The sequence below is a fragment of the Sinocyclocheilus grahami genome, unplaced genomic scaffold (assembly GCF_001515645.1).
Source record: "Sinocyclocheilus grahami isolate Dianchi unplaced genomic scaffold, SAMN03320097.WGS_v1.1 scaffold389.1, whole genome shotgun sequence".
NCBI classification, from domain to species: Eukaryota; Metazoa; Chordata; class Actinopteri; order Cypriniformes; family Cyprinidae; genus Sinocyclocheilus; species Sinocyclocheilus grahami.
The window spans coordinates 912975-937736 of NW_015505568.1; the positions used below are offsets into that span (position 1 = coordinate 912975).

A 24762-nucleotide genomic window follows, 5' to 3' on the forward strand; every position below is an offset into this window, starting at 1 on the left:
CGTCTTTCGGATGAGACGTTAAACCGAGGTCCTGACTCTCTGTGGTCATTAAAAATCCCATGGCACTTCTTGTAAAGAGTAGGGGTGTAACCCCGGTGTCCTGGCCAAATTGCCCCCCCCCCCCGGCGTTTGTCAATCATGGCCTCCCAATAATCCCCCAACCACTTGATTGGCTCTATGACTCTCTCTTCTCTCCACCTGTAGCTGGTGTGTGGTGAGCGCACTGGCGCCGTTGTCACTGGTGGTGGTTGAGGAGAGACCCCACGCATGATTGTAAAGCACTTTGGGAGTACAACAATACACAATAAAGCGCTATATAAATGCATCATTCATTTATTCATTCATAATGATACTGACATGCATGTCTGGGGGAGAGAGTTATATACATATTGATACTTAATTTATAAAATGTGTATATATATATTTTAATGTTATAATTCATTTATTCAATCCATTTTTTAAACATTTCAAACACTTGCCTGCACTAAAATAACACATTTACTTATACATATTTAACTTAAGTTGAATAATAAAAAAAAATACATATATATTTTGTGTATACACACACACAAATAAAGCGCTATATAAATGCATCATTCATTCATTAAAAATACTGCAGAAAAAGAGAACATCAATGAGGAGAAGATCTTGTTTACATCAAAACCGAAACCAAGCCGTTCACGCATTTTCTAGAGGGGCATCTATCACTGTTGCACTCGCGTCTCGCACAAAAGAGCCGCATGTTTAGAAAGCCATGTGAAATTAATGCAAGTTTAACTTTGAAAAAAAACATATATCGAGACTTTATGGCGGGGTTTTGCCCATCCCACTGCAGCTAATGTTTTTAAATGAAAAATGTACTCCGTGTGATTGGCTTTGCGGCCTCTGTATTAAACTACGCATACATACATGCTGCGGTTTTGTTTATCGCTGTTTGAGCAACTTAATTATAATTGGTTTATAAACATAATTTTATGCACTTTTTGAATGATGCGCCCTCTTGTGGCCTCGGGAGAGAAGCCAAAAGCTTTTGTTCACCCTGACTGAAATTATGCATGATTTAAATTCTAATATAATTCGAATTTTGATCATATTTAACATTCGAATGTCGTTTTCCAGCCATTCTGACAGCCCTAGAAGACAGACACGGTCTCATGCAAACGATCAGATATCATGGAAACCAGCTGGTATCTGAACAAGTCTGGAGAGCAAAACCACCTCAAAATCTGGTCTGGTCAGATGGTTTTCAGAGTCAGAGTCAGCTCAGCATCAGGATGAATGAGGGTTGCTGAGCTGCCATATTTGACAGTGCAGCACTGGCATCACGTGACAGCTTGCTTAAACCCCGCACTGCATCCCACTGAACGCCTGTATTAGTCATGTATCAGATGCTTTCTAACAGCGTGGCTCATCGTGGACTTATTACAGTCCTGCTGGAGTAACCTGAGGTTTACAGTCTTGATTAACAACCGTTAAATGAGACTCGAACCTGCTACCTCTCAATGACCAGACCACACTAATAACCAATAAACCAACGGAATCAAGACCACTCCCAAACAGACAGCCCTTGCTTTAGATTATCGACGAAAATAACATTCAGAGCTCCGTTTAAACATCGTTTTAAATAGAAAGAGTGGATCGCATCGAGCACGTGGAGCCCTGAGCGCGAGCCATGACGCAGGAGTTTACCTCAGAGAGTTTCCCGCGTTATTTCACCCCAAAACCGACGCGTTATTTCACGCGATCTGTCTAAATCATCTGCTCGGTTATCACACACTTCGTTTAGAACGACGTTAGTTTGAGATTTGCGGAAAGCGTGGGTATTTTTCTGGAAACAGACAAGGCCTCGCGCATTGCGCGACGCACGTCTAGTCAAAATACCTATCTGCATCTGTTTAATCATTATAAAATGACAATAACACACTGCTTACCTCTCGCTGATGCGAACAGCGCAGTATAACGCGTTAATAAGCGTAGAAAGTCTTCTTTCTGTGCGAACAGACGAACAGCGCGTGTCGCTCCGGTGCGCACCGGTAGCAAAGATGGCGCCAGTGACGCAAAAGGGACGCGACGCGACCGCTGACGTACTCAGAGCGCGCCGATGCGAACAGAATCCGAGTGTTTATGATTATGTTTGATCATTTTTAAGGAAATGTCGCTACATTAAGGTTAGTTTTGGAAACGGAAGAAGGAAGGCACTGTTGTGCGATTGTTTTTCTGGGACGGTGAGTAACGCTGGTTTAGTTTTGCTGTAGAGATTAAAGGTAGATGTTTTTGAGTGAGCTACCGCATGTTGTTGTTGTAAGATTAAAACTTAATTAAAGTCCTTGTTATATTTGAAATGTATTTATTAAGTGGTTAGGTGGATTTGTCATGGTGTTGTGATATGTGTGTGTGTATATACCACACAGTTGAATGTTCTTAACCGTGTTCATTCATATGCAGTGTATATAACTTATATATATATATATATACTGCTGTTCAAAAGTTTGGGATCAGTAAGATGTTTAATGTTTTAAAGAAGGTTCTTCTGCTCATCAAGGCTGCATTTATTTGATAAAAAAAGACAGGGAAAAACAGTAATATTGTGAAATATTATTGCCATTTAAAATATTGGTTTCTATTTTAATATACATTAAAATGTAATGTATTTCTGTGATCAAAGCTGTATTTTCAGCATCATTGCTCCAGTCTTTAGTGTTACATGATCTTCAGAAATCAGTATAATATGCTGATTTATTATCAGAGCTGGAAACTGTTGCTGCTTCATATTTGTTTTGGAACCCGTGATGCTTTTTTTCAGGATTCTTTGATGAATAAAACATTAAAAAGAAGAGCATTTATTTAAAATAGAAATATTTTCTAATAATATACACTACCGTTCAAAGGTTTGGGGTCGGTACATTTTTATTCTTTCTTTTTTTTGAAAGAAATTCAAACTTTTATTCAGCGAGGATGTGTTAAATTGTTAAGAAGTGATAGCAAAGATTTATATTGTTAGAAAAGATTTATATTTTGAATAAATGCTGTTCTTTTTAACTTTTTATTCATCAAAGAATCCTGAAAAAGTTTCACAGTTTCCAGAAAAATATTGTGCAGCACAACTGTTGATAATTCTGATAATAAATCAGCATATTATACTGATTTCTGAAGATCATGTGACGCTTTATACTGGAGTAATGATGATGGAAATACAGCTGCACATCACAGAAATAAATTATATTTTAAAGGATATTAAAATAGAAACCATTATTTTATATTGTAATAACATTTTGCAAGATTACTGTTTTTTTCTGTATTTTTGATCAAATAAATGCAGCCCTGATGAGCAGAAGAGACTTCTTTAACCTCTTAAGACCCGAGAAAAGATTTTTAGGAAAAAATAACAGTTTACATGGTTTAGAATAGGAGCATAAAAAACAAAAACAAATTCATTGATAAGTTATGCTATGCCCTCGGTAGAGGACATCGGGACTCAATAAAAAAAATAAAAAAAAGACATGAATGAACATGCATAGGCAAAAACAATAGATTTTTAAAATCACCAATACATTTTTAGTTTTCAGGATTTTAATTTTTTTACCAAACTTTGTATAAAGATGATTCTCAAATATGATATAACAGAATTATTTGATATGCCATTTTTCTTTCTGCAAAATGTGTGTAAAATGGCCACAAACGGGTTTTCTCATTATATACAATGTGTCTATAAACTAAATCTAATTTGCATATTAATGTGTTTTTGGGGAAACATGTAATGAAAAAAGAAGTGTAATAATGGGAGTAATATTTGACAAGATTTTCATAATAATATATAATATTTCATAGAATATTGAAACATAATTTCTTTCCCTATTTATTTATGTCTCCCAAAATGCTAATAAACATGTTTTTAGTCCCGGTGTCCTCATATGAGGACATGTATGAAATCAAAAAGTTTCGTAACAGAAAGTCATATTTTGATTTGAAACCCCATAACATTTTCCTGAGATGTTGATTAATGACAGACAGTTTAAAAATTAGACAGATTTAAATGATAATTACAATATTATGACACTCTTATATTTCCATAATATCAGACATTTATGAAGAGCAAGGAGAGGGAGTGGTCATAGTGAAACATCCAAACATTTGGTATCTCTGAAAAGCCCGGAATGTGCTCTGTACAGGACATCCAGACTTAAAACTGTGGCATGTATAGTCTCAGAGAAATATACCAAAATATAATGTCCTCATATGAGGTCACAGGGTCTCAGGAGGTTAAAAAACATTACAAGTCTTACTGATCTCAAACTTTTGAGGGGTAGTGTATGTGTAAACCAATATCACACTGCATAATTTCAGCATCTTTTATTCTATCTGTGGGTGTTTTTTAATTCCATCCCTTCGGTCTCTCCTAATTTTCGCTCCTCAGTAACCATGGCGACCGCCACTAAAACCCCCCCAGGTGCAGATCCCAAGCAGCTGGAGCGCACGGGTACCGTCCGAGAGATCGGATCTCAAGCCGTGTGGTCTCTGTCCTCGTGCAAGCCAGGTGTGTGTGTGTGTCTTATTTATTCTCTGTGTTTGATGAGTGCACACCTGATTACTACATCTTTTGTTTTCCTCTGTTTAGTTATTCATTCAGTTATTGTCTTTCTGTGTGAAGGGTTTGGAGTCGACCAGTTGAGAGATGATAATCTGGAGACGTACTGGCAGTCTGATGGCTCTCAGCCACATCTAGTGAACATTCAGTTCAGGTAGAGCTACAGAGAGAGCTGTCCTCGTGCAAGCCAGGTGTGTGTGTGTCTTATTTATTCTCTGTGTTTGATGAGTGCACACCTGATTACTACATCTTTTGTTTTCCTCTGTTTAGTTATTCATTCATTCATTGTCTTTCTGTGTGAAGGGTTTGGAGTCGACCAGTTGAGAGATGATAATCTGGAGACGTACTGGCAGTCTGATGGCTCTCAGCCACATCTAGTGAACATTCAGTTCAGGTAGAGCTACAGAGAGACTCAAACATATTTAGACCCAATGCACTGATAAACCGATATATTTGGCATGGGTTCATTAACCTGACGGCATTTAGACATTTTGATACTGTTGTTTTATCGCTAGTGATTGGCTGGGTAACATGAATGTTTTTTTGGATCAGTTACAAAATATATATATATTATTTAGTAATTCATATCTCTATTTATAATATATTATTAAATTCAAATTTAAAGTGCTAGAAAAGTGGAAAATTATTTTAAGGTCATGGACAAATCATGTAGTAGTTATAGTATTTATAGAACTCGAATATATTTAACTAATTAAATTATTTAGCTTGTCTGTCTGAAATATACATTTAAAAAAAATCCTTATACAGTAATAAATTAACTCTAAAGACCCCAAAAATGCACTGATCGATAGATATGTTTTTTAAAGTGAATTTCAAGTAAGTATTTTGAAAAATATTGAATTTAATTTAGCCTGTTTTTATGTAGCTCTCATTGGTTATTATTAAATTTTGTTATTATATCATATAAAAGCATTATGTCTAGCAACAATCCTGCTCTCTAGCCACTAAAAAGGCATTTATATATATATATATATATATATCAGACATGTATATATCTTTACATTTTTAGTAACTTAAGTCAAATTAGGTCTCATCTTGTATTGAATTGTCAATGCTGATGTATGTTGATTTTCTATTAAAAATAAGTCTGTGCTTAGAAAATAATGCTTTAGACACTTTCATTTAAAAAAATCTGACCTGAGATCAGTGCATACTGTATTATGTTTAGAAAACACTAAAGTAACAGTAAAACATGATTATGATGAATATTATAATGGACACTTTTCACAGCGGGGCCCTCGGAGGTCTGTGCATGCCACTGCAAACTGTATGTGTTTTAATAGAATCAGAGAATGTTTCCTCTCTGTTGTGTCCTGTTAGGAGAAAAACCACTGTGAAAATGCTGTGTATTTATGCCGATTATAAATCGGATGAGAGCTACACTCCCAGCAAGATCTCGGTCAGAGTGGGAAACAACTTCCACAACTTGCAGGAGATTCGGGTAAGAAACACAGATCAAGTCACAGTCATAATCTATGTTTGTGGTGGCTGTTGTGGAGGTTAACGTTGCATTGCTGTGTGCGCCCCCTTTTGGACTGATGACTGACTGTATTTGTCATCTGACTGCATGAACCGTACTGTACCGTTACACGCCTAATATACACTGCTGTTCAAAAGTTTGTAATGTTTTTTAAAGAAGTCTCTTCTGCTCATCAAGGCTGCATTTATTTGATCAAAAATACAGAAAAAAAACAGTAATCTTGCAAAATGTTATTACAATTTAAAATAATGGTTTCTATTTTAATATCCTTTAAAATATAATTTATTTCTGTGATGCAAAGCTGTATTTCCATCATCATTACTCCAGTATAAAGCGTCACATGATCTTCACGGGTACCGTCCGAGAGATCGGATCTCAAGCCGTGTGGTCTCTGTCCTCGTGCAAGCCAGGTGTGTGTGTGTGTCTTATTTATTCTCTGTGTTTGATGAGTGCACACCTGATTACTACATCTTTTGTTTTCCTCTGTTTAGTTATTCATTCATTCATTGTCTTTCTGTGTGAAGGGTTTGGAGTCGACCAGTTGAGAGATGATAATCTGGAGACGTACTGGCAGTCTGATGGCTCTCAGCCACATCTAGTGAACATTCAGTTCAGGTAGAGCTACAGAGAGACTCAAACATATTTAGACCCAATGCACTGATAAACCGATATATTTGGCATGGGTTCATTAACCTGACGGCATTTAGACATTTTGATACTGTTGTTTTATCGCTAGTGATTGGCTGGGTAACATGAATGTTTTTTTGGATCAGTTACAAAATATATATATATTATTTAGTAATTCATATCTCTATTTATAATATATTATTAAATTCAAATTTAAAGTGCTAGAAAAGTGGAAAATTATTTTAAGGTCATGGACAAATCATGTAGTAGTTATAGTATTTATAGAACTCGAATATATTTAACTAATTAAATTATTTAGCTTGTCTGTCTGAAATATACATTTAAAAAAAATCCTTATACAGTAATAAATTAACTCTAAAGACCCCAAAAATGCACTGATCGATAGATATGTTTTTTAAAGTGAATTTCAAGTAAGTATTTTGAAAAATATTGAATTTAATTTAGCCTGTTTTTATGTAGCTCTCATTGGTTATTATTAAATTTTGTTATTATATCATATAAAAGCATTATGTCTAGCAACAATCCTGCTCTCTAGCCACTAAAAAGGCATTTATATATATATATATATCAGACATGTATATATCTTTACATTTTTAGTAACTTAAGTCAAATTAGGTCTCATCTTGTATTGAATTGTCAATGCTGATGTATGTTGATTTTCTATTAAAAATAAGTCTGTGCTTAGAAAATAATGCTTTAGACACTTTCATTTAAAAAAATCTGACCTGAGATCAGTGCATACTGTATTATGTTTAGAAAACACTAAAGTAACAGTAAAACATGATTATGATGAATATTATAATGGACACTTTTCACAGCGGGGCCCTCGGAGGTCTGTGCATGCCACTGCAAACTGTATGTGTTTTAATAGAATCAGAGAATGTTTCCTCTCTGTTGTGTCCTGTTAGGAGAAAAACCACTGTGAAAATGCTGTGTATTTATGCCGATTATAAATCGGATGAGAGCTACACTCCCAGCAAGATCTCGGTCAGAGTGGGAAACAACTTCCACAACTTGCAGGAGATTCGGGTAAGAAACACAGATCAAGTCACAGTCATAATCTATGTTTGTGGTGGCTGTTGTGGAGGTTAACGTTGCATTGCTGTGTGCGCCCCCTTTTGGACTGATGACTGACTGTATTTGTCATCTGACTGCATGAACCGTACTGTACCGTTACACGCCTAATATACACTGCTGTTCAAAAGTTTGTAATGTTTTTTAAAGAAGTCTCTTCTGCTCATCAAGGCTGCATTTATTTGATCAAAAATACAGAAAAAAAACAGTAATCTTGCAAAATGTTATTACAATTTAAAATAATGGTTTCTATTTTAATATCCTTTAAAATATAATTTATTTCTGTGATGCAAAGCTGTATTTCCATCATCATTACTCCAGTATAAAGCGTCACATGATCTTCAGAAATCAGTATAATATGCTGATTTATTATTAGAATTATCAACAGTTGTGCTGCCAAATATTTTTCTGGAAACTGTGATACTTTTTCAGGATTCTTTGATGAATAAAAAGTTAAAAAGAAGAGCATTTATTCAAAATATTAATCTTTTCTAACAATATAAATCTTTGCTATCACTTCTTAACAATTTAACACATCCTCGCTGAATAAAAGTTTGAATTTCTTTCAAAAAAAGAAAGAATAAAAATGTACCGACCCCAAACTTTTGAACTGTAGTGTATATTGTTAGAAAAGATTTCTATATTAAATAAATGCTCTTCTTTTTAACTTTTTATTCATAAAAGAATCCTGAAAAAAAGCATCACGGGTTCCAAAAAATATGAAGCAGCAACAGTTTCCAGCTCTGATAATAAATCAGCATATTATTATGATTTCTGAAGATCATGTGACTGAAGACTGGAGTAATGATGCTGAAAATACAGCTGCGCATCACAGAAATAAATTACAGTTTAATGTATATTAAAATAGAAAAACGTTATTTTGCATCATAATAATATTTCACAATATTGTATTTTTGATCAAATAAATGCAGCCTTGATTAGCTCCTGTAAAAACATAAAAAATCATTTTCACCCAAACTTTTGAACGGTAGTGTATATTTATATATAACATATTATAGATTAATAAAACAATTTTTATTAATAAAAACTATAATATTATCTCAATGATACTACAACAACACTATGGTCTCTCTCTTCTAGCATAGTAAATCAATTCATAACTCAAATCAATATTCCATGTCCATTTATTGATTTATTTAGTAAGTAATCTTATAATAAGCAGAATAATGTGCATTTTTACAAAATCAATCCTTTCATTTTGACTCTAGCGTTGTCTGTGTGTGTGTGAGAGCAGCAGTTGGAGATGGTGGAGCCGAGCGGTTGGATTCACATCCCTCTGTTGGATCTGGTGAACAATCCCATCAGGACCTTCATGATCCAGATCGCCGTGTTGGCCAACCACCAGAACGGACGGGACACGCACATGCGGCAGATCAAAGTCTACACGCCCGTGGAGGAGAGCTCCATCGGCAAATTCCCACGATGCACCACTGTAGACTTCATGATGTACCGCACCATCAGATGACCCGAGCCTCTGCTCGAATGGACGGACTGAGGTGCAGACTCTGCCTTCTCATAAGACTCTGTTCTAGAATTAAATGGTTTCAGATGGTTTAAAATGTGTTTTGGAAATTGAACAGTTCAAAGTTAATTTTATGTAAATGCAAATCTACAGGAAATAAATGGTTTTTTTGAAATTAAGAAAACCTGTCCTGTATCTCTTAATGCTGTATTACAGCAGGATGGATCAATTTAGCTTGCTTTATTCAGTTGTGATGGCAAGAGGATTGATCGCTCAATTGCATGCTCTTCTACGCAACTTTGCAGAGAGATAGGTTTTTATCAGTCCCAGGTTGCTACAAAGAGCCCTTTTGAGGAATAGCTACAAAGTTTGTGAGCTTAATGCAATACAGACATAAATATTCTTATTTAAACATCCAAACATGCGTTCAGAAGTTCAGTTTGAGACAATTAGTAGTAAATATCAACAAACATATTTAATTGATCAGGTAAGAAATAGAGATCTGCTTATATTACCATTAATAATTAAATAACATTTTTGGGTTAAAAGTGTAGGATTTATAAAGTACGATATGTCAAGCCTTTCATTTAGTTCTTGTAGTTCACATTTAAACATTCACACAACTCTATCAGACAAGTAAGAGATTTAGTTTTATTATCATTATTAATACAATAATATTTTTAGGTTAAAAGTGTAGGATGTATAGCACAAAATGTAGTTCTTTACATTTAAAAGTTCAAATTTAGGATTTTTTTAAAGCTGTAGTACTTGTAGTTCACATTTAAGCATTCAAACAAATCTATCAGGTGAGGAATAGAGATCTAGTTTTATGATCATTATTAATTAAATTTAAAAAATTTGTGTTAAAAGTGTAGGATTTATAACAAGACGTAGTACTTGCATAGTTAAAAATGTTCAAATTTTGGATTTTTAATGTAACACGTAGTACTTGTAATGCACATTTAAACATTCAAACAAATCTACCAGGTAAGGAACAGAGATCTAGTTTTATGTTCATTATTAATTAAATAAAATTTTTGGTTTAAGAGAGTAATATTTATACTGTACGATATGGCACTTCTTTCATTTAGTACTTGTAGTTCACATTTAAACATTCAGACATGCATTCGAAAGTTTAGTTTGAGACACTTAATAGCGCGTAAATATTGACCAGCATATTTAGATAATCTATCAAGTAAGGAATAGAGATCTGCTTTTATTATTATTATTATTAATTAAATAACATATTTGGGTTAAAAGTGTAGGAATTATAATGTACAATATGGCACTTCTTGCGTTCAGTACTTGTAGTTCACATTTAAACATTCAATCATGCACGCAAAAGTTTAGTTTGATACCTTTTTAGTGCATAAATATTGACAAGCATATTAAGACTATTAGGTAAGGATTTTAGATATCCTTTTATTATGATTATTAATTGAATAACATTTTTGGGTTCAAAGTGTAGGAGTTATAATATAAGATGTACTACTTGTACTTCACATGTAAACATTCAAACAAATCTATCAGGTAAGAATAGATATCTTACTATCGTTATTAATGGAAGAACTCTTTTGGGTTAAGAGTGTAGGATTTATAATGTAAGATGTAGTACTTGTAGCTCACATTTAAACATTCAAACATGCAATAAAAAGTTTAGTTTGAGACACTTATTAGCATGTAAATATTGACAAGCATATTTAGACAAGTTATCAGATAGGAAATCGTGATCTGCTTTCTTTATCATTAATATGATGAATAACGATGATGAATTAACATTTTTGATCAAAAGTGTAGGAATTTAAAATGCACTTTTTGCATGTAGTACTTGTAGTTCACATTTAAACATTTCAGACATGCATTCAAAAGTTTAGTTAGACAAGCTAAATTCAGCTTTGTTTGAGAGTTATATCTGTAGAATATTTTAAAATATAGAAAATTTTAACTGAGATACGACTTTGCTGCATCATTTTATTTATTTATTATTTTTTTGGCATTGTTTTATTGCCCATAAGTGTCACCAAAAAATATAATTTAGCTGATTGCTTTACTTGTGAGTCAATCAGTCTTTTGTGTAAGTGCAAACTTTATGTTCAACCTTGCACAAAAAGGTCAGATCAGTACACACTTGTCCACCAGGGGCTGCTATTTAGCAAAAAATAAGATTAATGTTCACTACAGGCTAAAAAGAAACTAGTAGCCTACTCGGATCTCAGCATGCATTTCATTGATTTGAACTTTTGCAAAAAATCCGTGTTAAACAAAACGGGTCAAATCTTGCTAAATGTCTCATTTCTTTGTAATAGTGATTTAATTCTAAATCTAATCATGATTATGCAACTATATTGGCACCCCAACATATAGAAACAACCTGTAGCCTGTTTGTTGCAACCCCCAATAATTTAAACATGCATTCAAAAGTTTACTTAGTAACACGTAAATATCAACAAGCATGTTTAGACAATCCATTAGGTAAGGAAAGGAAATCTGGTTTTATCATCATTAATAACGGAATAACATTTTTGGCTCAGATGTATACTATTATAGTAATATGATGTCACGTCTTACATTTCATGCTTGTAGTTCCACTTGAACTTCCTCTGAACGGTTAGAAAAGGTGCATGTTTGCATGTGTGTCTCTGTGCTGTCTGCTGGCTTCCTGTTCAGGCCCCGCTGTGGTTTGCATGATTCGGAGGCGATGATGACAAAGTGTCAGAGAACAGAAAACTCAGTTTAGGTGGAGCTGGACCTTTACGATCAACCAAAGTAGACCGGACTGAAAGATGCGCCCTTACTGTGTGCTTCTACACATTTTTGGTGAGTTATTTTACTTTTCTTTTTTTTTTTTGGAGTAGTGTATGAGCAAGGCTTGCGTGAACTTATTTGAAAATATTCAACAATATTTATCTTGTCTGAAAATATAAATAAAAAACCAAACAACATGTCTGTTAAAACATTAAATTAGTTTGAATAGAAAAATACAATAAAATTCATTTTTTTTTTGTATTTATTAGCTTTGAATATATAAACAAATATATAAAAATATCTATTCATGCAGTGATTGTCTTTTCCCATAAAAATCTCTTTCTCTTCATAAGATCTCTCAGTGTTTTCGCTTTGATAGTGATGAGATTAAATAAAGAGCAAATGCTAATGAGAGAAACATCACGTCTCTTTTAGATCTCGACAATGTGCTCACATTTGGGAGGCTTATATCTCAATATGAATTCAATATGAACGATTTCTCATCAAGTTCTATTGAATGATATTCACATTCATTCTATAGCTCCAACCTCTTATTTGTCCATCATTTGTGTCTGTTTTTATTTGTGACCCTGGAGCACAAAAGCAGTCTTAAGTCGCTGGGGTATATTTTGTAGAAATATTCAAAAATACATTGTATGGGTTAATGATTTTTCTTTTATGCCAAAAATCATTAGGATATTAAGTAAAAATCATGTTCCATGAAGATATTTAGTAAATTTCCTACTGTAAATATATCAAAACTGAATTTTTGATTAGTAATATGCATTGCTAAGAACTTCATCTGAACAACTTTAAAGATGATTTTCTCAATATTTAGATTTTTTTGCACCCTCAGATTCCAGATTTTCAAATAGTTGTATCTCAGCCAAATATTGTTTTATCCTAACAAACCTTACATCGATAGAAAGCTTATTTATTCAGCTTTCAGATGATGTATATATCTCAATATCGAAAAATTGACCCTTATGACTTGGTTTTGTGGTCCATTTCTCCTAATGGTTGATGCAATGTCATAAATGTAGATGCTGAATTTAATAAACCTTATATATGGTCACACTTTATTTTAAGATATTAACTAATTATTAACTATGACTTTTTTCTCTATAAACTCCTAATTTGCTGCTTATTAATAGTTAGTAGGTAGTAGTTAGTGGGATTAAGATATGGTCATGCAGAATAAGGCATTAATAAGTGATTTATAAGTACTAATACACAGCCAATATGCAACATGCATGTTTTTTTTTTTATGAATTCTTTTATTATACTTCCAGCTGCTCTACTCTTGTGTGATTATGGGATGTTCTCCACACCATCACCATCTCCTTCAGAGATGTCCACCACTGCAATATCAGCCACATCCGACTCTAACACTGTGACGACAACAGAATCAATAACTGTCGGGAATGACTCGAGCTTGTTAGAGACTGGCTTAGAGGATGAAGGGTCCATTGATTTAAATGATACAGCTGAGAGCAGTGGAGACTCTTCTGACAATGAATCTAAAAGTCTGAATGGAAGTGTCAGTGGAGTGATCTCTTCAACTACACATCCAGCGAGCACCACGCTCAACGCGAAGCACCTTACTACTGAAGACAAAAAAGGTTGGATAGGAATTAATAAGTGATTTATAAGTACTAATACACAGCCAATATGCAACATGCATGTTTTTTTTTTATGAATTCTTTTATTATACTTCCAGCTGCTCTACTCTTGTGTGATTATGGGATGTTCTCCACACCATCACCATCTCCTTCAGAGATGTCCACCACTGCAATATCAGCCACATCCGACTCTAACACTGTGACGACAACAGAATCAATAACTGTCGGGAATGACTCGAGCTTGTTAGAGACTGGCTTAGAGGATGAAGGGTCCATTGATTTAAATGATACAGCTGAGAGCAGTGGAGACTCTTCTGACAATGAATCTAAAAGTCTGAATGGAAGTGTCAGTGGAGTGATCTCTTCAACTACACATCCAGCGAGCACCACGCTCAACGCGAAGCACCTTACTACTGAAGACAAAAAAGGTTGGAGCATTTCTTATCAACTGTTAGGTGGTTATGGGTAATGGAAGCTGGTGTCTCTTTACTGTAGTATTATTAGACTGTGTCTCTGAATGCCCGTTATTACTTACGACATTCTCTAGTTTATTTGTGTTGGAACGGCCGCTGAGCGTTCTGCAGAGTTTAAGCACTAAACCAGCTCGCAGGCAGTCTCAGTGGTTTGAAGGGCTATATCTGAACTATAGCTTACGTGCATTACCTACATGCAATATTTCCCCAGTTTAAAAAAAAAAGGTCCTTTTATTGAAGCTTCAAAAATGACTCGCTTTCAGCTTTTTGACATTAAACAGATGAACACACATTTATGCTACCGGTCGAAAGTTTTAAATAATTAATAATCATTTTTGAAAGAAGTCTCTTCTGCTCACCAAGGCTTCATTTATTTGATCATAAATACAGTAATGTTGTGAAATATTATTACAATTTCAAATAACTATTTTGGTAACACTTTACAATAAGGTTCATTAGTTAAACATTAGTTAATGTATAAACTAACATGAACTAACCACGAGCAATACATTTGTTACTGTATTTACTAATCTTCACTAACGTTAGTTAATAAAAATACAGATGTTCATTGTTAGTTCATGTTAGTTCACAGTGCATTAACTAATGTTAACAAGATTTTAATAATGTGTTAGTAAATGCTGAAATTAACAAAGATTAATAAACGCTGTGTAAGTGCAGTTCATTATTAGTTTATGTTAACTAATGTAGTTAACTAATGAACCTTATTGTAACGTGTTACCACTATTTTTAATGTGAATATCTGATCAAAAGCTGTATTTTCAGCATCATTACTGCAGTCTTCAGTGTCACATGATCTTCAGAAATCAGTATAATATGCTGATCTGCTGCTCAAGAAACATTTCTGATTATTATCAATGTTGAAAACAGTTGTGCTGCCAAATATTTTTGTGGAAACTGATATGTTTTATTTTTCAGGATTCTTTGAATATAAAGTTCAGCATTTATTTAAAATAGAAATCTTTTGTAACTTTATAAAGGACTTTACTTTCAATTTTGATTAATTTAAAGCACGCTTGCCGAATAAAATTCTTAATTTCGTGATGCTGAATTAACACAGCATGCTAAATTTGATCACAGCAATAAATTACATTTTAACATAATATATTCACATAGAAAACTGTTATTTTAAATTGTAATAATATTTCGCAATGTTGCCGTTTGTATAGTATCTTTGATCAAATAAATGCAGCCTTGATGAGCAGAAGAAACTTTTTAAAAAAATAATTAGACTTTTGACCCGTAGTGTACATTTCTATATACATATCTAGAAATGTTGTTACACGTATTCTGTGTTTTGAAATTTGTGGTAAAGTCTGTAAAATATAAGACGGACATAAGTTCTGGAGCAAAAAATAGTGGACTTTAAGAACAAATGTATCATTTTAAATGCATAGTGACTAAAACATACAAGATGTTTCTGACAAGTTGAGAAAATGTCGGCGCTGACAGTGTAAAGTGTGTGAAGGGCCGGTTTCAGAGCTGCTCTGAGATCTGAGCGGTTAAAGTGTGAGTGGGTGCGAGATTCGCCATGTTTCTTGCTTTTTGATTGCAGACTCACCACAGCAGCAAAATCTCTCTCTTTCTCTGTTCTATTTAAATCTTGTGTGTAGCAGCATGTTCGTAGACTCACACCAAAGCTTTTTATTTATTTCAAATGATTTGATCATAATTGCATGCTCTCAAAAGCAGATAGTAGTTTCTCAGTGTGTCTGAATTCATTCTGCTGGGGTCTTTGTTGGTTTGTTGTAACGTGACCATTATTCTGTTTCAGATTCAGAATCGGTGACAGGAGGTGAGCTTGACCTTCTGCACATCGCAGCGTCTGCTTTGCTGAAGATAGGAAACACATCCTTTCTTCCTGTCGTAATGTTTCTGCACACTTGACTCTGAAACTATCTCTATTTTCACATTAAATCTCGTTCATGTGCTGAAGTAATGCCTATTCTCTCTATAAACTGAAAACCACAACATCAAATCTCTGTATGTTGTTGCCAGGTATCATCATTTTGATCATCATCCTGATCCTGATCTGTTTTCTGCTTGGCATTTTATATATTCTGAGAAAGAAAGCAAGGGTAAGATTTTATTGGTTATTTCATTTTGTATGTTTTGGATCTGTTGCAAACACTAGTGAGCTGCCTTGCCATGCTGTCTAACTCATTTCGAAGATAGTTTCCTAATTAAATCTCACAAGAATGGGGAGAGAAGTTGAGTGAATTTACTTTATTTCAATTCTTTTTATTATTATTATTGAATTGCTCACATCACTTGCATCAAAGAGGATCACTCAGTTTTGAATTTGTACTTTTTTTAAAAATTGAACCCTGTATTGCATTTTATAAAATAAAAAATACATAATTTAATCAAGTTGAATTTAACAAATGTATTTATTTATTGCCAAACAACAACATAGCTGTCTGGAATTTCTTGGTGAGCTCAAACACAACTTAGACACTAAGGCAAAAACAAACACATGCATACATGCATCAATTATTCCAACCATTATAAAGAATGAAATACAAATGCATAAGTGCCAGAAGAGTTTAAAACATGGACCATCCTGCAATAGGTACTATTCAAAAAGCATGCTCTCTGCAAATAAGTTTTGTATTTAATTAAATGTTATATAATTTATTATTATTTCTATTTATTTATTGATTGATTAATGTTTGTTTGTACCTACCTACTTTTCAGATGCTTTAAATGCTCTTTAGGCATTATTATTATTATTAACTTGCTTAAATCACTTACGCCAAAGAGGGTCACACTGTCATTTCTTGCAAAGAAATTTTGATTTTTAAAAAGGGAAAGTGTGTGTTTTCAATGCAACAGTCAAGATCTTGCAACTTATCTGTTCAAGATGCCTTGATCTGAACTAAATTGTTTATTTTTTAATCGAATCCTAGATTGCATTTCATAAAATAAATTTTTTTAACATACATTATTTATTTTAACCACTTTTCAGATGCTTTAAAATGCTCGTTAGGTCGACAGCTCGCTAAGGTTTGGAACACAGTCACTGTATGGCTAACACTGAACATTTTGCATTTATTCTCTCACACACATACACACACACACACACACACACACACCTAGTATTCTTTCTGCATAACTCTTGCATTGTGATTGTAGAGTTACTCATTTGATTTGACTCGTATCGATGGACTTGGCAATGATTATGACACCCCGCTCAGGAGCGACCAACAAGGCCTAAGCTATGAACAAACCAACAAAGGCAAGTGTGAATGTAAAACGCACCGGAATATGAACGTGATCTTGATTCATCTGTGTGCAGTCTGTTTAGAAACTCAAAATCAGCCTGTGACTTGTTAACCTGTGTTCATGTCTTTCTGCTCAGATCTGTCTGTGACTTTAAATTACATCCAAGAAGACAAGGCTGAGGAAAAGACTAATCCGATAGCAAATGGGTCTGCAGGAGAGAAAACTGAACAAACACCGACCAATGAAAATGGTAAAGCACATAGGCGCTCTCTTGTGACAAAAGCTGATCCAAACAGCAGCATTTTTACATTGCTTTGGCAGAATTGCATAATTCAAAACCTTGTCTTGATGGTCACTATTTTCCTCTCTGTATAATCTTCATTGGGAGGGGAATGAATGGGTTGTTTGAATTCACTTTATTGCTTTCCATGGTGATGAGAGTATGTCTGTAATCTTAAAGATGAGCAGAATGTTCCAGAAGAGAACAGTTTCTCTTCAAACTCGAGCTTGTCTACGCCAGTGAAGAAAGTGGAGTTTAACCTGGACTTGGATCTGCTTGGAAGTGAATTTGAATTAAGTGCTGAGACCGAAGCTGAAGCCACAGATGCGGAGCAAAATGAAAACAACAATAACGTCAGTAATGCTGGTCAGTACAACCAAAAAAATTAATTGGCCAAACATGATTTTGGCCTCTTATGTCAACAAAAAAAGTTCAAAATTTTAGGTCCATGCATGGGTAATACCGTGAGCTTACAATGTCATTGGGTTTTCTGTATTACAGGGCGAGGAACAGCAGAAGAGATCTTCACTGAAATCAGTCTAGACGAGCCAAAGGAGCATGCATAGCGTGTGTTTCCCATGCAACAATCAAGATCTCTGGTCTTTGGTACCTAGATTCAACTCTATCTGTTCAAGATGCCTTGATCCGGACTATATGAGTGCTAAAGCGTCCTTTTGACATTCTCACTTCAAGTGCTGTTTCATCTACTGTTAAAAGAGATTGTATACTGTACATAAAAAAAGAACATTGAATCATTAAAGTTTATGTAAAAAATGTTAGCATACAAATGTTGTATAAAATAATTTGTGGCTGTAATAAACGTTCACTGCACTTGTGTGTGTGTGTGTTTTGGACTGATGCTCTCTGTTAAAGGGACAGTTCGCCCACAAATGAAAATTAAGTCATCGTTTACTCACCCTTGTGTCCTTCTAATGCCATATGCCCATCATTTTTTTTCTGAACACAAAAGGAGATTTTTTTTTTAGAAATGTCCCATACGCTCGTCCATATAGTGACAGACAGTGCTGGGTAGATTACAAATTGCATGAAAAAAATTGTAATCAGCAATGTCATTTAGATTACTCATTTTAGGTAATGTATTCTGACTGCTATTGGATTACTTTTAGATGACTTATGACCTAACTTGTTTCTAGATTTAAATTGGATTATTATTATTATAGAAAAAAAACAAATGTATGACTATTAAACAACATCAGAGAACGTGCAAATGTGTTGTTAAATGCACGATTTTTTATTAAAATATCCAAAACCACTGGAACAGTGTTATATATTTTGCTGACTTGTGTACTTCCATTATCCCAAATGTTTCGAAGAATGTTTAAATCCAGAGAAATAAGCAATTTTAACTAGTGACATGGAGCGTGTCCATAGTGTCATTGTGTCGCCTGCTAATGACGTCATAACCCCTCGATTTCCGGTTTTGTTTTGTAGAAAACATGGAAACACCAAAGATGCTTAAATATGTTGTACGTTTTAATAGACCGGTGACGACCGCACAGAGTAGCATTATAACAGAACTTTCAAATGTATCTAGAATGATAAAACAGCGCTGCTTTACCCCACAGACACACGACCGGAAGCAGTGGAAGGGCTCGAATGTGGCATAATAAAAGCTCCGCGGCTCTACCCCACATACGCATGACCGGAAGCGGTCGACTGGGGCATAATAAAAGCTCCGCGGCTCTACCCCACATACGCATGACCGGAAGCGGTCGACTGGGGCATAATAAAAGCTCCGCGGCTCTACCCCACATACGCATGACCGGAAGCGGTCGACTGGGGCATAATAAAAGCTCCGCGGCTCTACCCCACATACGCATGACCGGAAGCGGTCGACTGGGGCATAATAAAAGCTCCGCGGCTCTACCCCACATACGCATGACCGGAAGCGGTCGACTGGGGCATAATAAAAGCTCCGCGGCTCTACCCCACATACGCATGACCGGAAGCGGTCGACTGGGGCATAATAAAAGCTCCGCGGCTCTACCCCACATACGCATGACCGGAAGCGGTCGACTGGGGCATAATAAAAGCTCCGCGGCTCTACCCCACATACGCATGACCGGAAGCGGTCGACTGGGGCATAATAAAAGCTCCGCGGCTCTACCCCACATACGCATGACCGGAAGCGGTCGACTGGGGCATAATAAAAGCTCCGCGGCTCTACCCCACATACGCATGACCGGAAGCGGTCGACTGTGACATAATAAAAGCTCCGCTGCTTTACCCCACATATGCACGACCAGACGGAGCGGAAGCAGTCGAATGTGGCATAATAAAAGCTCCGCTGCTCTACCCCACATACGCATGACCGGAAGCGGTCGACTGTGGCATAATAAAAGCTCCGCTGCTCTACCCCACATACGCATGACCGGAAGCGGTCGACTGTGGCATAATAAAAGCTCCGCTGCTCTACCCCACATACGCATGACCGGAAGCGGTCGACTGTGGCATAATAAAAGCTCCGCTGCTCTACCCCACATACGCATGACCGGAAGCGGTCGACTGTGGCATAATAAAAGCTCCGCTGCTCTACCCCACATACGCATGACCGGAAGCGGTCGACTGTGGCATAATAAAAGCTCCGCTGCTTTCGAGCCGTGTGTCACGCTTGTTCAGCGGCCTCGTTTCACTTCGATGGCTTTCAGCCTCACCCTGCTTCATTCTACTACGCTAATAAATCATTAACTCATCCATGAACATGATTTCCGAGTACCGTCAGATTGCGTCAGCTGTGGGGATGAAGACCACAACTCCCATAATTCCACACTCAGTCACCCTACGCCTTTGTTTCTTTGTTTGTTTTGAATACGCGCCCTCTAGCGGCGAAAATTACATATTGTGCCTTTAAATTAATAAAATGTTAACTTTAAATCTCAGGAGGACTTCAAGTAAATATTTAAGGTCAGAGAGGTTTGACTGACAAAACCAGTTTGAGAAATCCTTGCATCACATGAACAAACATTAATAAACATGATAAAAACAGCGATGACATGGTCAAAGTCTTCCAAGTTTGAAAGATTTTTGACATCATGTTATACATCGGCAGTGTTTTGTAACTTGCATGATTATTCATCTCATGCATGGTATAATTGACTGAGAGGTGCTTTTGTCCCCAAATTCAGATGCATGGTGTGGGATTGCCAAATTACAAATCTTCTGATCCTACATCCTGACATAACATAATATGAGAAACTCAAGTGATCTACATTGTATTGGGCATTCAGTGTGGCTCATTATTTTTTTCGATGAGGGGTTTTGCCAGTATCTGATCTTCCTACTGAGAGTCAAACTATGTGTGAATGTTTACATGTGTATAGTTCTAGTCACCAGGTGGAGCTTATAATATTTGGTGATAATGTTATCTATCAGGTTTAGGCATGCTGGTGATCTGTTTTGATCTCACCGACTTATCTTTAGGACTATAGGTTTACTGGAGCTCACGGCTGGAGGTGATTGCCTGTATTGTCTTTAGATGTTTTGTTTAAGTGGTCACTTCTGTGGTCGACATCTTTAAGGACGGCCCACTGAATGCCTATAAAATACAATGAATGCCTGCCTTAGTCAGCCTTTTGATAAAGAATAAAGAATCCTGCTGAAGATACCCAAGAGTCTCCTGGTCTTTGCTTCTGAGTTTCCAGCAATGGTTTGCAAATTAATTTACATGACATTTAAATGGCCATAATATATCCTGGAGGTTCACTGTATTCAATATGACACACGATAGAAAATATATTATGGAGAAAAAAAGCAGAATTAGGGAGAATAACTAAATTATGAATAATTTACTGCCACTGCTATGTGCATAATTTGTAATCATGTAATCCATAAAAAAGTAACTACAATTATGAGCATTTAAGAAAATAATATAATCTAATTACAAGTATACTACATTTTTGGAATCTGATTATGTATCCCAGATTACATGTAATCAGTTACTACCCAGCACTGATTGTATGACGATCAGCATCAAGCTTTTTAAAAAAAGATGTAAAGTTGTTGTATAAAACTTGTTGTTGGGTCGAGCACAACAGATATATTATCTTGTTTTTTCACAATTTGTGTGCTTTTCCTGGCGAGTCGGAGTGAACTGCTGTGCTAATAGAGACTCATGAACGCGCAGTCCTGCACAGAGACCAAAGGTCAAGGTCAGGATATTCGTTAAATAATAAATTACATTTTGGTTTGTTTTTCACCAAAACCCTGTCATATATCCAACGAACACTTATGTTGCGTGGGATCATTCTGCATGTACCTAAAGTGACATATTAGTACAAGGAAAGGTACTGCCCCAGTGACCGCTTTTTCCGTTTTTTTGTATTGCAGAAGGCCCAAAGACACACTGGTGAAGATTACACACCCAAATCAGTTTGAAAGTACGTCTCATGTCAAGCTTTTTGATACACATGGGTAAAAATCCATCAACCGAATGTGCTAAAATGGTAAAATGGTGACCTCGATGTGGGCTTGTGCCTTAATTGGTGATCTTGCCCTGACCACTGGATTTATTTCGACTAGTTGCCTTACACTCACACTCAAGTACGTGTCTTTCCTTCATGTGCACCAGAACTGAGAATTGTTCTTCCTGTGTGTAGATGTCAGTGCAATCTGTTGTGGATACCCCTGTGTGCATACGGGACTGATCTTTAAGAACACACTCCTGAAATGAGAGTGACATTAGACAGTGTGTCTAAAGATAGCTGAGGAAACTCCCCTGTCTGACGGGAACTGCCCAACATGTTTAAGAGAGCGCTAGAGCAGGACAGGTTTTCCTCTGATCAAACTACCTAAAGGTCATCGATGTTGAATGTTCATGTCAAAGAAACAGGTAGCAGAAATGACATTTTTCTTCATCAAAAGCCTGTTAGTGTGCAGAATGGAAATAGTGTGAGACAACGCCCTCTGCTGGAGACAATGAACTGCAGATAGATAAAATGATAGGTAAAATAAAAGATAGATAGATAGATAGATCGATAGCAATCAGCAAATCAGCATATTAGAATGATTTCTGAAGATCATGTGACACTGAAGACTAATGTATGAGTAATGATGCTGAAAATACAGCTTTGATCACAGAAATAAATTACATTTTAGTATATAATCACTTTTTTTGTTTTTACTGTATTTTTAATTAAATAAATGCAGCCTTGGTGAGCTTTATTTCAAAACGTTAATATATATATATATATATATAAATTTCAAATGTTTGTCAACCTTTATTTATTAAAGAAAACACATACAAATCAATACATATAAATACATTAAAATTTCATTTTAAATTATTCAAAAGAAAGTTTGCCTTATTTTCTCTTTCATTTACTGACAGCAGAAGTTTAAGTTCAGTTTTGGTCCTCTAAAAAAGCTAATATCTTTACTCGTATGCATTCATGCATGTATTAATTACATTAATAGCTTGACTTAGCTCTTAATTTGATAAACCAATTTTAAGTATGGAATCATTTTATTTCCAGGAGACTGCAGGCCGACAGTGGTTTGTTTATGTGGTTTACATTGTGCACTCCTGTGATCTTCAACTTCACAGTATATCCTCGTCTACTTCACACGCCGAATACAGAGCAGCGGATGTGTTTGTGGAAGAACACACTGGAAAAGACCTCCAGAATTAATTCAATGAATTTTAATACTTATGAGTGTATAGTACAAATAGGAGAATGATACTTTATTGCTTCTAATTCACCCAAGCCCTGCCTAATAACGCCTACATGAATAAAAGAACACAAATTTTACAGTCTTCATAATGTATTTAATGATTTGTAGATTACATTTAATAGATCATGAAAACATTTCCAGTTGGTTTGTAAAAGGTGTCATTATTCATGCTTGGGCATGAATAATAATCATTTTGCCCAGCTGCGGGGAATCGAGTGCTTCGAAACTTTCGAAAAACAAAGTTTTGAAAAGCTTTGTTTCTCACATTGCTCCTTTTTCATTATGAAATTATTTGGACATATTAGCTATTTTTTTTCGCTTCGCTCTTTTTCTGTCGTAACATCTTAAATATGTTGTTTTTGTACTCTGAATAAAAAAGTCTGTCACTGTTGCTTTTCAACTTTGAATCAACTCTTCGGCACAGTGTGTTGAGTTTTCTAACAGTCCCTATAGATTGGCTTTGATTAATCTCACTTACTAACAAAGCGTGTATTTTCCGACGCTCCCTTAAAGTTCACCCAAAAATGAAAATTACCCCATGATTTACTCGCCCTCAAGCCATCCTAGATGTATATGACTTTCCTCTTTCAGACGAAACCAATCAGAGTTATATTTAAAAATGTCCTGGCTCTTCCAAGCTTTATAATGGCAGTGAATGGGTGTTATTTTTCAATAGTCCAAAAGAAGTCCAATAAAGCGCATCCATCCATCATAAAAAGTGCCTCACACGGCTCCAGGAGGTGAATAAAATCCTCCTGTAGCGAATCAATGCATTTTTGTAAGAAAAAAATCTATATTCAAAATTTAATAAACAGTAATCTCTATCTACCTCTAACTGTCTTCAATAGAACGCCGTTCCGGCGGATGACGTAGGACGTCGGCGTAACATAAGGTTCGGTGAGAATATGCTAGTCTCGCGAAAACCAATGTTTGTTAACAGGAGCAAAGGGAGCAAAGTTTCCTTACTTTAGCAAAGGAAAACCAGTCTCCTCTTGGCTTATATCCAAATCCTCTGACATTTTTCTTTACAAATCCTATTTTTGTACTTCTAATTCATGACCAGTGTTTTGTTTCGCCCTCTCCGCTGCACTTCCGCATTCGTCACTTCTCACTGGACCTTACGCTACGTCCTACGTCATCCGCTGTAACAGTGTTATTGTGAACGCGCGTACGACAGTTACTGAGATTACTGTTTATATAGTTTTAAATATGGATGTTTTTCTTACACAAACGCATCGATTCGCTTCAGGAGGCCTTTATTAACCCCTGGAGCCATGTGGGACACTTTTTATTATGGATGGATGTGCTTTATTTGACGTCTTTTGGACTATTGAAAAATAACACCCATTCACTGCCATTATAAAGCTGGGAAGAGCCAGGACATTTTTAAATATAATTCCGATTGGTTTTGTCTGAA

At 35.6% G+C, this 24762-nt stretch overlaps 3 protein-coding genes and 1 long non-coding RNA gene across 5 annotated transcripts in view; 3 read left to right on the top strand and 1 right to left on the bottom strand.

Annotated features, from left to right (window-relative positions):
* The first annotated feature begins 1093 nt into the window (after positions 1–1093).
* anapc10 (anaphase promoting complex subunit 10) lies at positions 1094–9440 on the top strand. The gene is made up of 5 exons (XM_016231382.1): positions 1094–2225; positions 4415–4534; positions 4649–4739; positions 5927–6047; positions 9064–9440. The coding sequence occupies exons 2-5, from the start codon at positions 4420–4422 to the stop codon at positions 9292–9294; spliced, it is 558 nt and encodes a 185-aa protein (XP_016086868.1). The 5' UTR covers positions 1094–2225; positions 4415–4419; the 3' UTR covers positions 9295–9440.
* On the top strand, positions 6435–6702 carry LOC107550155 (uncharacterized). Its single transcript, XR_001604630.1, has 2 exons — positions 6435–6496; positions 6611–6702. It is a non-coding gene; the product is annotated as an uncharacterized lncRNA (long non-coding RNA).
* A 2493-nt stretch (positions 9441–11933) lies between the features above and the next one.
* Positions 11934–18601, top strand: LOC107550141 (uncharacterized). The gene is made up of 9 exons (XM_016231369.1): positions 11934–12108; positions 13329–13658; positions 13757–14086; positions 15924–15944; positions 16148–16227; positions 17285–17387; positions 17511–17624; positions 17835–18020; positions 18156–18601. The coding sequence occupies exons 1-9, from the start codon at positions 12075–12077 to the stop codon at positions 18218–18220; spliced, it is 1263 nt and encodes a 420-aa protein (XP_016086855.1). The 5' UTR covers positions 11934–12074; the 3' UTR covers positions 18221–18601.
* LOC107550164 (protein phosphatase methylesterase 1-like) overlaps positions 17225–24762 on the bottom strand; it is a 32072-nt gene continuing 24534 nt past the window's right edge. For both annotated transcript variants that reach the window (XM_016231399.1, XM_016231398.1), the window contains one exon: positions 17225–17244. The gene's annotated coding sequence lies outside the window, so the exon portion shown is untranslated. The remainder of the gene's footprint in view (positions 17245–24762) is intronic.

What these genes read in the sequence shown, in the direction of transcription:
- anapc10 (XM_016231382.1), top strand. Translation starts at nt 4,420, where the DNA reads ATGGCGACCGCCACTAAAACCCCCCCAGGTGCAGATCCCAAGCAGCTG. An exon ending in TCTGTCCTCGTGCAAGCCAG is followed by an intron (nt 4,535 to 4,648) that starts GTGTGTGTGTGT and finishes TTCTGTGTGAAG; the next exon opens with GGTTTGGAGTCGACCAGTTG. An exon ending in CTAGTGAACATTCAGTTCAG is followed by an intron (nt 4,740 to 5,926) that starts GTAGAGCTACAG and finishes GTGTCCTGTTAG; the next exon opens with GAGAAAAACCACTGTGAAAA.
- LOC107550141 (XM_016231369.1), top strand. Translation starts at nt 12,075, where the DNA reads ATGCGCCCTTACTGTGTGCTTCTACACATTTTTG. An exon ending in TTCAGAATCGGTGACAGGAG is followed by an intron (nt 15,945 to 16,147) that starts GTGAGCTTGACC and finishes TGTTGTTGCCAG; the next exon opens with GTATCATCATTTTGATCATC. An exon ending in CTATGAACAAACCAACAAAG is followed by an intron (nt 17,388 to 17,510) that starts GCAAGTGTGAAT and finishes CTTTCTGCTCAG; the next exon opens with ATCTGTCTGTGACTTTAAAT.